The sequence below is a fragment of the Prinia subflava genome, chromosome 6 (assembly GCF_021018805.1).
Source record: "Prinia subflava isolate CZ2003 ecotype Zambia chromosome 6, Cam_Psub_1.2, whole genome shotgun sequence".
Lineage (NCBI taxonomy): Eukaryota > Metazoa > Chordata > Aves > Passeriformes > Cisticolidae > Prinia > Prinia subflava.
The window spans coordinates 14,536,627-14,554,316 of NC_086252.1; the positions used below are offsets into that span (position 1 = coordinate 14,536,627).

The 17,690-nt window shown below is 38.1% G+C and overlaps 1 protein-coding gene across 2 annotated transcripts in view; it reads left to right on the top strand.

Moving 5' to 3' along the window:
- RAPH1 (Ras association (RalGDS/AF-6) and pleckstrin homology domains 1) overlaps positions 1 to 17,690 on the top strand; it is an 88,252-nt gene that overhangs the window by 22,799 nt on the left and 47,763 nt on the right. For both annotated transcript variants that reach the window (XM_063400373.1, XM_063400374.1), the window contains exons 2-4: positions 10,498 to 10,617; positions 14,088 to 14,193; positions 15,018 to 15,535. In XM_063400373.1, the coding sequence (XP_063256443.1) occupies positions 10,498 to 10,617; positions 14,088 to 14,193; positions 15,018 to 15,535 (744 nt within the window). The remainder of the gene's footprint in view (positions 1 to 10,497; positions 10,618 to 14,087; positions 14,194 to 15,017; positions 15,536 to 17,690) is intronic.

Consider the following 17,690-nt stretch of genomic DNA (forward strand, 5'->3'; position numbering starts at 1 on the left):
ACTGTCGGTTTTCTCTAGGTTTTTTGTTTGGTTTAATTCTTTGGGCATGGGGCATTGTTTGTTTTCTTTTGCTGGGGTTGTCTTTGGGGGCAGGAGTCAGAAGCTTTGGCGAGAGTTCTAGAGCGGCATTCTGCTAAAATGACAAATAAGAATTAAGTTGTATTTTCAGCTTTTATCAGGGATGAGCATGTCTTTCTAAATCCGCTCAAGACCTTCTCTTCAGGAGTTTGTGCAGGCTTTACTACAGAAAAGTGGTGGTGGCATCCAGCTTTGGCATCTTGCTCAACCACATGTCAGTCAAAAATTGCTTTCTGGATTGACTTCACTTGTGGAATGGCTTCTCTTACTTTTCGAGGAGAAAAACAGAAGAAGAGTTGAGCAAGTGTAGGACTTCCTTCAGGTGATTTTTTTTTGTCTCGTCTGGTGGAATTCTCAAAATACGACTTGGATTGTTACAATATCACCAAGGGAAAAGGTGAATTGAAGTTTATGCAGCAGAATGTTGGCTTTCTGTCTTACTATTGCATGTGAGGTTTATGGGTATCTGAAAATTTGCTTAATCACCTGCAAGACCCAAGGGAAGATGCTGATAAAATACTCTCTTGAAGCAGTGATTTTCCTGGAATTTTGATGTTCACGTATTTTTCCACCTGTATCATGAAGAACTTGTCTGTAGTTTCTCCTTTTCGTAGCACATAGTTGCTGCCAAATTTCATTTTGTGGCAGGGACCCCTTCAGCTTCCATGCTTCACATCACTACCTAGTGAGCAGTGCTGGTTTATTGAAAATGATTCCCTTCCCTTCCCTTTCATAGAAAACTGCCCTGTTCTTCCGACTTTCAGCCTTTCCTTCCAGTTTTGACTGCTGGGACTCATCTCTGTCCAGAGCCCCACATCACTCTTCTACATAAACAAGGCTCTCTCAAGCCCTTCTCTCTCAGCTCTGCTCCCACAAGACACAGTTCTTGCATGGAAAAACCTCTCCTTACACAGTAATTCCATTTCTCATGGTAACCTCATGGTGCAGTATGTACTTCCTCTACCCGCCCTGCCATCTACCTCTCGCACTTCAATAAACACATGTCCTTCTGTCCAGAGGTTGGTAATGCAAAGGAGTGAAAGGAGTGACAGGGATAGAGAGAGGGGTTTTATGTCTCTCCTTACAGTTTGCTATGAAGTTGGAGGATGAAGGTTGACTGCCAATTGCAGTACTTCAATCTCGTCTTATTAGGGACTTAAAATATAAATTAGTTGAGCCGGGGTAGCCTGTTTAGATGCGTTTATTTTTGATTTAAGGCAGTGTTCTTCAGCTTAGTTTGTTAGAGGTGGGTTTAAATTAAATCAGCTGTCTTCTAAATTGAATATACTTTCTCCTTCTTAAAGAAATGTTTCAGCCAAAAGATTATTTCCCTAATCATCCTCCAAATATTTTTCTATGTGGTATCTCTTAAAGTCATGCTGTTTTGTCATGATTAGCTGTAAACAATAAAATTTGTTGACTCGTAAATGCTAAGAATGAAACTCCTGTGTTCTTTAGAGGTATGAAACATTCATTTGTGGGTCTTCTGAAAAATACACAAGTGTGGTTTTGATTTTTTTTCACCTTTTCTTCTGGAGATTGTAGTTCCAGCTATAGTGAAATGTACCTCTTCACAATGTAGTCTTAACTCTTACCAGGAAATCCAAGTTGCCTCCCGGTCTGTTCCAGCTGAGGTTAGTGTAAAGAACATATACCCTGACATAAAAGCAGCCTGTGAAGAATGTTGTTTATTTATCATAGCTAAAGCATTACTCATCTGTTTTTTGAACCATGGTTCATAGGCTGTCACTTGGTCCTTGTGGAAAGGGATTTGGCAACTACTTCTGAGCCTAGATAGTACCCACATCATACAGATTGCCAGTGTCGGCTGTGGTATCTTAAGTGAGCATTGGCATAGTGCTTACTTTTAACTTCTGAGAGGGTCCCTTGAACAAAAATTAGTTTTAAACTGCACTAAAGCATAGAGTAGCTCAGTCTTATGAGGAAGTACTCTCACCTGCATTGTAATTTGACCTATGACCTTAGTGAGTTTCTTACATTTCCCCTCTCCGGGTTGGTTTGATCATTCATTTATACCATTTGTAACAATAAGCACTTGAGATGTTCAACTTCTATGGGTAGTTGACAGTTGCTTGCTTTATTTTGCTTTCTTATAGTTGAAAGACAACTTAGTGTACATGTAAAAATTAGTTTCTTTGATTATTTATTCCTGGTGGGAAAAGACCCTTTGCAGGCACAGTAGACCAGTCTGTAAGAGGATGTGAATTTTTGAGTGATTGGTTGACTAATGCTTCTTCTCGAGTGCAGGGTCATCCTGAAAGTGCTGCTTTAGCCTGGTGATTGTTATTATTGAACTATTATCCACAGCTACAGGAATATTTGGGTATTCCCTGAGAACTGTGCATAAAGCCAAATATTACAGCAAAATTCATACATACTCTCAGTTTGCTTGTTCATATTTATTATTCTTTTTTGGGCATCATTCCAAAGGTAAAATTGAATGCAAAGAGATGCTGCAGCAGTATTTCTGTTACAATAACCACGTAATGAAGATTCTGGAAAATTTGCGCTAATATAGTTTCAAAGTATATATCTGCCTGCTGAAGACAGGCTATACACTAGTCTCAGCTGGTAAATCTTAAGATGTTGGCTTCTGCAACTAGTATGTGTTATTTTACAGTGTGTTATTGTATTCTATACTTGAAAAATACTTTAGCTAAGGCAAGTTTTGTTTTTATGAGCTAAATATTTTTTACCGTTGTCTTCATAAAGACTGTTCAGTGACACATGGTGTAATCTAGGATGCTCTTTTAATGGGAATTAATTTAATGTCCACTTGGGTTCTCTGGCTGGAATCTTGGTTCAGGAAATGGGATACAGTGATTGATAAAGCCCCTTCTTTTCAAGGCAGCATCTGTTTGGCTAGATGTGAGTAATGCACTGAAATATATTGGAGGGAATAAAGGTTTCACTGTGTGGTGTCCCAACAGCGCAAACTTCAAATGCAGTTAGATTCTTGTAGTGAAATTTCTGTCATTTTGGTGCTTCCCATATCATACAAGAAAGAAGATCTTATAAATGTATTTCAGTATATGAGGAGGCACACTTTGGGGACTAATTCAAAATTTTAGGCTGCACTTATGAAAAGGTAGAGTCAATATAAAGTTATAATAATACAAAGCTTAAAACCAGAAACCAACCCTGTGAAATACAGGGTATTTTACCTCTCAAAGCTTTCGGGCAAAGAAGGGGGTGGATGGATGGGTATTTTGTGGGTGGTTTTGCTGTGGCACATCAGAATGATTTCCCACTGCTAGAAATCAAGATGATGAAGTAGACATTTTGTTATCTTTAGTGTGCTTATTTCAGGAAATTGTGTGTGCTAGTGTTAACTAAAGTTAGAGGGGGGTGTACAAATTCTACTTAAATAACTGCAAAGGATGTGAATATGGAAAATTATGTTTTTCTATTTCTTCATGCTGCTATCCAAAAAGAGCTTGATTCTTGCATATTGTCTGTGAAGAATAGTGAGTTTTCATGTCTGTGTCTGCTTTGTTCTAAAGGTTCTATATTAAATCTGTGGAAGACCAAGGAGCAACAGTGAGATGTTTGACTTTCGTGGTTAGAATCTCTGGGGGTGGTTGTTGAACAGTCTGTTAGAATCTGAAAGGGATGAGAGTGCTCTTATGAACAGCACCAAGTTTCAGAAAACTGTATTTGCTGTGTACAGCACTGATGTGTTTTGGGGGATTCCAGAAGCAGTGAGACAATTTGCTTTGATGTTACGATCCAGTATCTGATGAAGAATTTTTTTTCTTCTTCCAGTTGCTTTTTCAAACAATTGTTTCATTAGCAGTTGTTAAAATGTAAGTTATGTGTTCACTTGTGTGCTATAAATATTTATATAACAAACTTATAAATAATGTAAAGAAAAATATTTTTGTGAGCTTAGTGAAAGAGGTTGTTGTTCGACAGGGCTTGAAATACAAACAGCTAGAGGCAAATGCAGGTTCTTGTACAGGCATGTGCCTAATTTTAAGAGGACCATTAGAAATCACACTGTGGATGTTTGAATAACTGTTACTTTCAGCAGGCTGAGTTGATCTTTTATTAAAACTGTAGCCTGTGTGCAGTTCAAAACATGCATTTCAGGGAGCAGATTCTTTTTCTGTGGTTTCAAAGGTACATTCTTGTATGTTGCGCAGATCAGTGGGCAAAGGAGGGAATATTGTGGGCTGTCCAGTTTTGCATCTCCCAGTTAAACCTGAAAATAAGGCCATAAAGTGAGAATGCCTGGTTTTCAGACTTGCTGGAGTTCTGCAGTCTAGACCAACTGCCTGATACAAAGTAAGAGACTTGAAAAGAAATATACTCAAACTGTACATAGCTTTTAAACTCTTTCAGTGTGTTCTGGAATTGTCTTTCTTCTCCCAGTGGCTCTGAGTAAGTCTTATACATTGCATATTCTGCTCTTGACTTCCTCTGTTTGAAGAATAGTAGTTATTGCTAAAGTACAATAACCTATTTTAATTTTGAAGAATAGCTTAGCCTATATGTGTGAACATTTGTTTCTTTTTTTGCCAACACTATTTCCAAATTGCTACTAATTAGTGTGTTTCAAAAAGTAAGCATGGAATTAAATAAAAACAATTTCCAGAGCAATGCTGAGTCCCTTCCTTCCCTAATACTTGGAATGTAGTTGAGTTGGAAATGACAGGTAATTGAATTGTGGCAGATAATGTGTTGATGTAAAAAAACCTACCTTGATCAGCTGGGGAGTAAAGGAAGAAAGGCAGGAAATAGACAGTAGACTTAAATCCAAGGTTGTCACAGTAATAATGAATGCATTATACACCTCAATTGCATCTGTAGTCTATTGACATGTGACAGTTTTTTGTGAAACTTGTATTGATGTCCAGGAGATCAGGAGGTCGCCCACAGTATTTCAGAGTATTGGTTATGAAAGGTCTCTTTTCTTCTAATGAAGAGTCTGAAGATTCATCTTTTATCAGGCATTTAGTGTGTTTTCACCTTGTTTTCTTGGTGCTGAGTCTGGAAAACTATTGCCTGAAGCATGGTTTAAGAAAAAAGGAAACTCAAAGTTGGCTAAAAATAGCATATTGAAACAGACTTTCACTTGAAATAAGATTTTTTCATTTGGAATGTTTTGAATTTGAATTTTTTTGGCTGACAGATTTTTATCTCAGTTTTTGAATTTGAGAGGCATTGGAATGTCTGCGCTGCAGAAGCCTTGGGATGTATTCAGCTATTACTATGCTATTTGAAGCTTAAAGAAAACAAATGCTCTTTTGTTCAGGTTTTCATCTAGATTACTTTTAACATAAACTGGGTTATACAACATGGGATAATGCACAAAGGGCTTCCTATAACTTTCTAATCCTCCTCCAAATATCTTTTTCTGGAGTAATTATTTTCAGAATACTTTATGCTTATTAAGAAGAAACACAGAAATACTAAAGCAAGTGATCTGCACACTGTCATTGGCTTAGTGTGCAGCAGTATTAAGTTCAAAGAGGAGTGTTAGTGTCAGTTATAGCTTGAGAATCTCTGACTGAAAATGTGCCAGATCTGATTGGTCCCTGTCACACGGACAGAGCATTAATGTGATACAAATAAATGCATGTGCTCCAAGTCCCTATCATTATTTACTATAACTTTAATTATGGAAATGTCTAGAAACATGGAACAAGGATGTGAGCTTTGCCTGTCAGTTTTGTGAAAGCATTTTAGGGTTTTTTTCTGTTCAGGTAGCCTTATTTCTGTGAGCAGTCAGGTGAAGGAATATTAGAGATGAGAACCTTCTAGAATCTTACTCTGATATTTATGTGTGCACTCTGTCTTTATGTGCTCATACGGTATATTAGTGTAGTGTTCTGTCATATACAACTTTTTAACAGAAATGGATATTGGCATAATAACACAAATGAAGGAACTTGGTTGTTCAGATGAGGCCTAGAGAGAGAGAGTATGTTTCCCAAACCAGGGTATGCTATACAGTTCTTAAAGCTAGATTTTAAAATGCAGAAAACCAGTTATTTCTTGAGATGATGTTTCAAACATTTGTGTCTTGTTTACTACATCCCTAAAATAGCTTTGTAACAAATTCAACGGTTGTTTTTAGAAGGCAGATTGTTTTTTCAGGAACATGCAGGACCTTGTGCGAGCTTGTATTTAAATAATAAGAAAGGTTGGAGGTAGAAACATCAGTTGCCTGAAAGATGATATGTTTTCATTTTGAGGTTTTATGCTGTCAGTTGGTTTTGGACTTACTTAAGCATCTCTAGTTCAAAATTCTTACGATACTGCTTCTGAAATTAGAGTGAATAAACACATTCTTGTTGCTGACCCTTTATACACATTAATGTTTCCAGTTGAACTCAGAATTCTATTTTTCTTTCTCTTAGTCTTCACATCATCAGTGAATTGTGGTATAGCGAAACCCTGCAGCTTAATTATTTTACAACTGCTTTTTTTCAGTGCAGAGTGTTTTCTTTATGAGGAGATACTGTTAATACATTAAAAAATTCATTTGTCTCAATCAACTTGGTTGATTTAAGGTGGGAACTACTGTCTCAGTATGCAAGTGTGCAGGATAGGGTCTCAGTGCAAGACACTTCCCTCATGCCAGGGTCTCAGTGAAAGACACTTAAGATATACTTTTGATAACTCTGGCCTAAATGTATGTAAAGAAAACTACTTCTTAGTTTCAGAATTCTGTGGTGGTGTCTTTTCTTGAAAGTGTTGAAATCATATATCTGAAGCATTGCTCTTGGACTTTCCATCTTTCCTCATGTGTTTTAATGTCTCATGCTTGTCCTGGCATACTAAGAATATAAACATTATCTTGAAAGAGTAGATCTTTCTAGTTTTTTCACCTGAAGTATTGGTGAATTTTGTGTCTTTGCACTGTAATTTAAAATAGTAGGTTATGATTAAATGTTACAACTGGAAACTTCTAATGTAAACCTTAATAATTTTTCATAATCTAGTATTAGAATACTGTGTTTCATGCATTTAAAGGTGAAATCTAATGAACTGTTTTGGTAACTAGATCATTGACCTAGAGTGATTATGAGTCTGCCTGTTTAAGTAGTATTTCAGACAGACAGGATAGACTGTCACAGTGCAAAGTGGATAATGAAATGGTGCATAGACCATGCTTTAGTGCAGGAAGCTCTTCCATATGAAAGACTACACTGAGCCGATGCTGTTTTATCGAGGTATCCCAGAATGATGCTGCTCATTTTCATTATGTTCTACCTCGACCTACACTTGAATGGAATAGAAGGTGAAGTGCTGAAAAGTAACTTGAAGTTACTTTGGCATGTCATCTGGTTTGAGCTAGGCAGAAAAAAAACTATTTAAAATCTGCTCCCCTGCAAAAGTTTTAGGAATGTAAGTGGCTTACTTTATGGCATCACATCAGAACCATCATCCTTTCATTTTTCACATCGAATTCAATTCTAAATGACTCCTTTAACAAAAAAACCCCAACCCAACTAAACACATACAACCCCTCACCCCTTATGCTGGTTTTATTTCTTGTTATAACTAAAGATGTTGTATCCTTAGAAAGGTGTGACTTAGATCATAATGCTTGCTGTGATCAACAAGAGTGAGAAAGAAAATTGGTATAAAAAGGAAAATTTGAAGTTTTTGATTGGAATGTGCATTCTTTTTTGAAGTGGTTAATGTTTTAAGTTCTTATGCCAAAAAGTTCATATACTGCTTTCTGAGCATTTTGTCTCTGCCCTCATTTGTTGAAATAATTCTTCAATTAATGTCCTTGGGGATATCTTCCAGTTGTGGAACATGTACTAAGATTTCCTTTTACAGAACTTGTGACTTAATATTAGCTGTTTCTGAAGCGAGACACTAACCCCTGTGTGCCTTTTTGCAAGTAAATGTTGACAGGCTCATAGGAAATGCAGCTGACGTTAGGAAGCTTGGGTGGGGACTACAAGGAGCTGGCAAATACTACAGAGTTCAGTGCCAGACATGCTGACACAACAGTACTTCACTTGTAAAAGTTTTCTTTAGGCTGCTAATTCTGTCTTCAGAGTAACTGGAACCAAAGCAGTGTCTCTGATGCCAAGTTAAAATAGCTAAAGGAACAGTTTATGGGAAATTGAGAATGGTTTCCATGGCTTAGATGCTCAGAAATATTAGTAAAAAGAGCAAGCTTTTTCTCTTTATGAAAGGGTGAGTTATGAACAGTGCCCTGTAATGAATGCACTGCAAACAAATCCACCTAACTGGAGTGAGTGTCGAAAACAGCTCAAAGAGAGAAAGGCTAGCATTGTAAAGTATCTGTAAATGCTGTGCTCTGAGTGGTTTATATCACGGTTTCCATTTATCTGATTTGCCAGTTCATAGTCATATTTCATAAGGCACTTTTTAATAGCTTCCTTTAGCTTTCAAATAAAAATTCTTTTCTTCAAATGTATCTAGACATTGTGAAATGCTACGTGAGCACTTTTACAGCGGTTTGATCGTGTCACCTCAAGTATAATGTGTTATGTCTTGAGTTTACACTATTTCTGGTCCATGTAAGAGCCTAAGAAGTAGTCAGGCAAAGCTTCGAAGGGGGATAAAAGTGGAACACAGCTTAGGTTTGCTTTGCAGAAGTTCAGGCAGAGTGTGAGTTGCTGCTACCGTGCTGTCTCCAGTTTTGTATGTGGGAGGACTTGCAGGAGGCATCATGGAGAGGATCTTGCTGGGGAAGGCACGCCTGGCTTGAGGAATATAAAAACTGCGGCAGTCTTGGTGGAAGGATGCAGCAATGTTATGTAAGCATATTGGCTTTGTTTTAATTTCATCGTCACCCTTAGCTTTTAGGAAGTGCTTCCTTTCATTCCTTAGAGTGCAGGACTCAAAGCAAGTGTTGGAAGAAAGGAGATTCAGATGGTGAATTTAATCTGTTCAGTGCAGTGTGCCATGACAAGTTGGCTTTAATGTTATTGCCTCTTTTAAGGTAGGCATATGCATTGTGCTCTCCCTCAAAAGTAGAAGTTCAGGTGATAGACTGAATCAGCTTTGCCTTGAGCAACTGGATGGCAGTGTCTTGCATTCATGGGAGACATTGGCTTCTACTGATCTCAGAATTACAGATTACCTTTGAAGTCTCCTCTGACCTTATCAACCTTATCTCATAACCTTAGCAAGTTAAAATGAAATAAAAGCAACAAATAATAATAAGGAAAGACTTATTTTAAATCTTGGAGGGTTTTTTTGCATGAAAACTGTCATATAAAATAAAAAGTGGGTTGAGCAGTTTTTTTCTCTGGGATTACTGTAATAATTTTTCATAACATCCTTTATCAGTTTGACTGTGCAGTGTTGCACATTGATGTCTTTCAGACGAAGATTTGTCTTTTTCTGAAGAGTAGCGCCTAGTTCATTTTTAAATCTACAAAATGTAAACTGGTGCTTTCTGAAAGCTATGTAGCAAGTAACCACGTAGCCCATGACTTGACTAAATCAAGCTGTTCAACTCACCATTGATTTTTTTGTAGCTCTTGCTGGGCATTTGTTCTCATGTGTCTCTGTAGCACATTCTCTAAAATTTACCTTCTGTACTGCCTGATTGCTTCCGGTTATTACCTAGACTGTTGACCCCCCATGTCTCTAAGTTCTCTTCCTGAACCAGATTGTGTCTTTGCCAGTATGAGCATACATAGACAGGCATATGTGTCTTAGCTCCATAAAAGGGGCTGGAGGACATGTTTGGAAAAGGATTTAAACAAAAGGTTATTTTTCTGTGAGATAATAACAGATAAACTTTGGAGAATATTGTCCTTATCTTGGTCACAAATTTGTTGAATGGAGGAGGATCTGAGAGATGTTAAGGTGACTCTGCTTCCAGAGAGAAGTTCCTTTGTTGAATAAAAATTGTGCAGTATCACTGAAGTGTTCTGGTCAGTGTCCAAGATTTGAACTGTCCCAGGGGATGTATTGCTGACATTCTCTATGGCCTGTTTAAGCATTTCTGTTTACAGATTTGTAGAGTGATCTATTTACTGTGCAGTGAGACTGCACTTCCTGTGGTTAAATGGTGTTGCTCAACTGTGGTCAGCTGAATTCCTTGGTCAAGAGTTGGATTTTTCTAATGTCATGTCGGTAGATTTTGCCAGCAATAGCTGGCAATGAAGACATGCAAGACTAGCATGAATTTCTGATATGAGATATATTAGATATTGTGAACTCTATTCTTGATAATTTTCTGCATCATTCTTATAAAAGTGAGCTGCAAAATGACTTTGCAATTATCTATTACAACTTCCATACTAAGTCTTTGCTTATAAGCAGGAGTTTTTATGAAGTTTATGGATAGACATTTGCTTTGATTTAGGAACACTTTCAGGACTGTAGTAGCTGACACCAGTTTTCTTAGACACTGAGAAGAGAGTTTGAGTATCAATTTTTTTTTTTCCCCAGATGGAGCAATTATCAGATGAAGAGCTTGACCATGGTGCAGAAGAAGATAGTGATAAGGAAGATCAGGACCTCGACAAGATGTTTGGGGCCTGGCTGGGTGAACTGGACAAACTCACACAGGTGAGATTTCAATCATTTCACAGAATAATTTTGTGTTAGTATTATGTTTCTTTTCAGTTGGATGCCAACTGCTTGATACTGCCACTTGCAGCAAGGAAGCCTGTAGCCTGTGAGCAGTTCACTAATCCTTAAAGGTTTATGAATTGGCTTGCTTCCCCCATCCTGAGGTTTTTATATTTATTTTGCACAACACGCTAGTTTGACATATCACAAAGGGTATATTTCCTTCCCAGAGTTATAGAATTGGTGTTTTGTCCTTATGTATATAGAGCAATATGGACTTCAGCTGGTGGAGATAGGCTGTGTCTCAAAACATGTGCTTTGACACTATCCAGCTGTGGCAGCATTTATTTGTTGCACCTGAACAGCAGTAAGAAAAAACTGTGAATGTTGCCACTGGTGACATGCTAAGATACCCTGACACACTCTCAAGGGCTCCCATTGTTCCAGAGGACTCATCCTGCATCAGTGAAGTAGCTGATAGCACATCTTTCGGTCCTTCCTTCTTTCTAGTGCTTTCCCTTTGCTTCTCAAGCAGATGCTGCGTTTTGCATGGTGTGCTGCACTCGTGGGGTGATCAGCCATTTCTCTGTGACTGCCTGCAGGGGGTGTTTCAGCTGTGTGAACTGCCCTTCCTGAATAACATATTTAATCTTCTCCCTGTTTGTCCTGTAGAGTTAAGCAGAGCTAAGATAACTGCAGGTTCATTAAGCTAGAGAAGAGGCAGTTTTTGTCATCTTCATCTTACCTGAAGACTGAAGGAAAATTGAGCTAATCATGTAACAGGATTTCAAGTTCGGGCTCACCTCTGTTACTGTCTCTGCCAGCAAGTTCTAAATGTGTATAGTACTATAGGGGAAAAAGTGTTTTTTTCCTCTGAGCTCACATATGCAGGGCAATAAAGAATCCTGCTTTTGAGATGAGTGGAAGAGTGTGACATGAATCTGTATATAGTAATTCTTGCTGGTTTTTAACTTACTTTGAAGGGTTTTTAATGGTGTGAACCATTTTGAGGGCATGAGCTTTGTAAATTGCCCTGAGTGAGGACATTCACAGAGGAGCACATGGATCTTAGACCCATTGAGCATTGCTTAGTTTCAGATGTTCTGCAGATCTGTTGAGCTTCAGTGACAGCAAGATTCCCCATGTAACACATTCCACTCCAGGGGCAGCAACTTGTGACCCTGTTGTGTACTTCCTGGGTCAGCAGCTGGATAACAGTTGCCCTGCTGCTCGCTACTTATAAAAATCCCAGTATTTATTATAGCAATCACATTAGCCATCATAACGTAACAATTCAATGGGGCCTTTGTTCTCTGCCTCATTTTTTTAAAGGTATGAGCAGCCTAGAAATATAAGAATACTTTACTTGGGGCTTATAGCTACACTATTGACATGCAGACTTCAGGGTGATGTCTCAGTTTGTCGTTGGTCCGTGCAAATTTCTTAAAGCCTACTAAGAGTTACTTAATGGTAGGACCCACATTATTTCTTCCCTTCATATTGCTGTTGGGGACAGTCTGCAGCATAGGCTGACAGTTGCCCGTCTATTGTTCGCAACTACTAAGAAATTACATTGCTCCCAAAACTTTGAATGACCTCATATTCTTATGTATGAACAAGTTAACGGAGTTGGTTGTGTCTCCGTTCATTTATTTGGACAATCATCAAATCTTGATGGGTCTGTTCCAATGACGTCCAGAAAAAGGAGGTGATTAGAGTTAATGAGATCCAAAGTGCAATCTCCTGTAGGTTCAGCATTTGTTGCTATCTGTCAGCTTGACTTCAAGAGCACTAGAAGGGCAAGGGTTTTGTCCCTGAGATCCTTGATCTTTAACTTCTTTTTAGATTTCCTAAATGTTTATTTTGAGGAGATTTAAAGTAAGACCCAGATGTAAGTGTTTTTTAAGAGATCAGAAATAGTTTAAATGAGAATCTTTGAATTCATTTTCCCTCTTTAACTGTTGGTCTGACAAAAGCATTTGAAGTCACAAAACCTTCAGCGTGTGTGAGCAATATTTGGTGTTGATGAAGAGTGTCTTAACATTTATTCTGCTTATGTTATCCTGCTGTATGGTGCAGGTTAAATGAAAAAAAATTTACCTTGCTTCTCATGATTATTTAGAATTAAGCTTTTGGCGGGGTTGCAGTTTCAGCAGTTCTCCAAACTCCTGGTTTAGCAATCTAATGTGTTATGGAGAATGTCCTCAGATGATAGTGAGGGCATATCACATGTGTGTCCAATGATCTGCAATAACTTTATTAAAGCCAGTAAAACACATTGAGGTGCTTTTAACCAGAATATATTTGCTTCACAGGAAATCTTTTATAGCAGTCAGTGGGTTTGGTTTGAAGGAACGGGGCCTAACTTACCTTTTCAGTCTTCAGTTTCACTGATGTCTCTAGGGTTATGGATTTTTTTTTTTTTTAATTAAGTCCAGGCCAAGCTAAGGAAAGAAGGGAGCTCAGGAAGAACAAATATTAGGGAGAAAAGTAGGGCATTTGGTCTTTTTAACAAAGGCTGGAGTAAAGATGTAGAAAATGAACATAAAAAGTTTAGGTGAGAAACTTTATTCTGTTGGAACTAGAAGACACTTTCCTTCAGGCAAGCATATCTTCAGGAACTCTTTATCAGTACAAGCATTGCCTAATTTCAGATGTTCTGCAGGCCTGTTGAACTTCAGTGACAGCAAGAGCTGGGTTCCCGATGTAACACATTCCACTCCAGGGCCAGCAGCTCCTGACCCTGTACTTCCTGAGTTAGCAGCTGGATCACAGTGCCCTACTGCTTGCTACTTACAAAAATCCTGGTATTTATTATAGTACTATACTCATATTAGCCACCATAACATTACAATTCAGTGTATTTGTTAGAAAGAGTTTCTTTTTTCAACCTGTGTTAGTTTTCCTAAAAAAATCTGTCCTACATAAACTGGCTGAGGTTGGTTATTCCCAGGAAAGACTATTGAAAAAAATTCTAAATTTAGTGAATTTAAATCCTTGTTAATAAAATAGGATTCTTCATTGAATATTTTTAAGCATTAATGCCATGATTACAATCATAAGCTGATGGTGGCTGTCTTAGACCATATCTTAGACTCTTATCCCAGTTTCCAACAACGTTGTGCCGTTTCCTGCAGAGAAATAGTTACAGGTAAGTCAGCTGTCTGTTTCAAAATGAACTAGGTTCTAACACCACTCAAAAAAGGATTTGGAAAATGCTTCTCTCCTTTTGATTCTGAAAAAAAGCAGACTGTGCTTAACAGCTTTTCTTCACTGCACATCTGAAGTTAAATCTTTGTGGTATGATGTTTGTTTTCAGTCTAAAGCCTGAAAAACAGGGGTCCTTTTATATATATCAGTAACTTCTGAAAATTTCTCTTAGAAAAAATTAATTCTCATTCAACTTAAATGTTTGCTTGTTCAGTTCCTTGTCAAATTCTATTTTGCCCTTTTTTAATCTTTTTCAGAGCTTAGATGCAGACAAGCCTGTGGCACCAGTGAAGAGGTCGCCCCTCCGCCAGGAAACCAATCTTGCCAACTTCTCATATCGCTTCTCCATGTACAATTTGAATGGTTTGTTGAATTATTTATCACATACAGTTTAAGAAAAATACTAGTTTAATGAAAAAACGTATTCCAAGTATAAATTAAAATACTGTGAAATATAAGAACTTTTGAATTCACTTACAGCTGAGGTGAGAACATATTTGCTGAAGGCATAGCTTTTTGGTGTCCTTTTTTTTTTTCAAGTATTTGAGTCTCTTAAAGCAGTATCTTTTACAGCACCTAGTATCTGAGAACTGTAGTGTAGTATTTGTATAAAAAAGCTTGTTCTGGGATCTGGTCTCATGAAAGAATGAATTAATGTGTATCTGTTAACCAGGAAGAAAGAGCATCTTGTTTTGTGGAACAGGATGCAGGAATATAGCTACAGAATGCTTTCAGGATAAACAGAATGAAACCTTAATTTAAAGGTTTGATTATGTGTATAGTGTTTTCGTTTTGGTTCTGTTTTTTTAAAGCAGTTGCATTGCTTTAGCAGAAAATGCTTAGCAAAACATCTACACTTCTTTGAAAAGTGAGGCATAATATTATGCAAAATACATTTTTACATTCTGTTCACAGGAAAGCAGTTTAAACTTTTCAGATGTAATCTGAACTTTCATAGACTTCTTTTGCTTACACATGAGTGTAACCAAAACAGTGTGAAAGTTGCACTGGTCAAGGATACTAGTACAAATGAATTGCTGTTCAGCAGTGCACAGATATTTTGCAATACAGATGGGAAAAGAAAATACTGCTTCCTTTGCTCTCTTAACCATTAGATTTGATAACACAAAATGAGGTGTTGCAAATGAAATAACTCTGCACGTACTGACTACCCTTGTTTGTTGCAGAAGCCCTGAATCAGGGGGAGACCGTGGATCTGGATGCCCTGATGGCTGATCTGTGTTCCATAGAGCAGGAGCTCAGCAGCATCGGCTCTCATTCAGCAAACAATGCTGCAGTGAAACGCCTTGCCACAGAGCCCAAAACGCAGAAACCACCTGCTACTCGACCTTCCACTAAGCACAGCAGTGTGAAAGGCTTGTCCTCCTCCTCCGCTAAGGTGACCAAGGCGCCACATGCCAACGTGTCTCTGGATGACATCACTGCGCAGCTAGAGAAGGCCTCTTTGAGCATGGATGAGGCAGCCCAGCAGTCTGTGGCAGAGGACACCAAGCCAGTGGTTAGTGGCCAGCACAGGAGGACAGCGTCTGCTGGCACCGTGAGCGATGCCGAGGTGCGCTCCATCAGTAACTCCTCCCGCTCCAGCGTCACCTCGGCAGCTTCCAGCATGGACTCCCTGGATATCGATAAGGTGACGAGACCTCAGGAACTGGACTTGACATCACAGGGCCAACCCATCACTGAGGTAGGGGATCACTAACTCAAGATGTTTGTGTGGTTTGGGTTTTTCTCTTCAAACTTACACCTCATTCCCCATGCTGACACTTGTAGCTAAACATCTGCAGTGGGATTGATTGAAAACTTGCTTTTACAGGAACTGCACGTGTTGTAGCTACTTCTTTCTCTGGTTTTGGTTCTGTCTGCAAGGGAACTTCTTTACAAGAATGTGTTTTGGTTTTTTTTAAGAGCTTCTCCCATCTCTTCCTCCTCTCAAGCCAATCATGCCTTTTAATGTTTTTATAGTTAAGATTTTTATTCAAAGTAAATATCACTTATTGCCTTTAATTTAAATCTGAGGAGTGTACACCTATGGAAAAAAGAAAGCACAATTGGTGAAACAGTACTACAGTACTGTTAGTACCTGAAACACATGGAGCAATCTATGGGTGTCTATCTGGAGTTATATTAGACCATTAATTGGCTGCTACTTAATATTGTTAAATGTGTGACAGGAGGAGGTCTTTGAAGCAATACACAACACAGAAAAATAACTGGGCTACAATACAACATTAGCAGATATTAATTTGGTATTTTGATGTTTTGATATTGATTAATCAGAGAAGAAACTTCAGTAAGAACAGCCAGTTCAGTGAACATTGCAAGTGCAAAAGTTCATCTGATGTAAAGTGAATGATGTAGGCTTGTCATTCTTATGATCAACTCATTGAGGTCACACTTTGATTTAAATCTTTATTTGAAATGGTGAGGAATGAATGACAGTTTAGGTCAACTTACGTTTTTGTATAAAACGTTTGTGTTCAGTGTGCTTTTATTGGAGATTTCATATTGAGTGAAGCAAAACAGATAGAAATGTGCCTTTGCTCCTTGTAAAGTTAAAATGCAAACCTTTGCATTATTGCTGTAGGCCTAAGTGTTCAAGCCCAGCCTGTGACATTGATTTTATTGTTGTTTGTTTGAGAATCATTTTCTTTTTATGGTATGATAAGGCTTATTTTTGGTTGGTTGTTCGGTTTGGTTTTTTTGCATCTCCAGCTGTTTTTCATGATTGTATAGTTAGGTAGTCTTGCATTTTGATCTCTTCTTGGGCTAAAAAGATGACTTTTGTGAATTAGTTGCTCTAGCTTGCCTAGCATAAGAGAAGCATGAATGTTGTATTTTTTGATTTTTAATGCAAGGTGTTTTCTGCAGTTGATCTTGCAGGTCTCCCTCTAGATTCTCTCATTTAGTTTGGGATGCTTGAGACATCAGTAAAATTGCCCTTCTTGTCTCCCAAGTTATTTCAATCCTTTGTATCATGAGTAATCAGCAAACCACCTGCTGCCCTTAATTAACTTGATGTTGATGAGTCAAGGGACAGAGGTCAAGAAGTTGCTTTGTCTTCACAGGAAGCTAATGTATATTGCTGCAGGCATTGCAGTTGTTCTTTCAGTTGCTTTCTGAGCTCTTGACCACTGACTGCAAGGCTCAGAATCATCCCCAAAAGCTTTTCTCAAAGACATGTGAGGGCTGCCTTTGTGCAAAGCCAGTGATTGCTTCTCATATAAGAATGTGGCTATTGTTTCTCTGCCCAGATAAGTTGATAAGAATGGTTGATCCCTTTGAAGGAGGTAACCAGAAAGCGTCAGTAATTAGAGATCTGAATTGTGCTCTCTTCTTGAGAACAGAAACCTCTGTACTCATTAACTGTGCTGTTTGCTTTTGCTCTAATTATTATTTTTAATTTCAGTAGACTGAGGAAGGTGTTCAATTCTGAGAATTTGTCCCCAGGTTTACAGAAACGGTATTCAACTATTCAGTATTAAAATTGTCATGTGATGGGATGGGACTTCTTACTGCAAAGTAACATCACTGGTGAACAGAGAAAGGGAAATCAGGTTCTTTTTGAGTTTGTGACAGATTCTGTGGTGGTATTTTTTAAATGAATTCAGCTTTTAAAGTATTATTGGATTATTTGGAAGAATCATTGGGTGTCAACAAAGCTGATTATTTCCAATGTCATTCATTTAGTATCCAAAAACTATTTTAAGGGTTTATCAATCCTCTTGGCTAGGCTGTGAACGAAAACACCTTTTACTAGTAGGGCTGAATTGTACCATCCCACCCACACAGTTCACTCAGTAGTGCTGCTTCTAATAGAAAACATCCCTCTGAGGAAATAG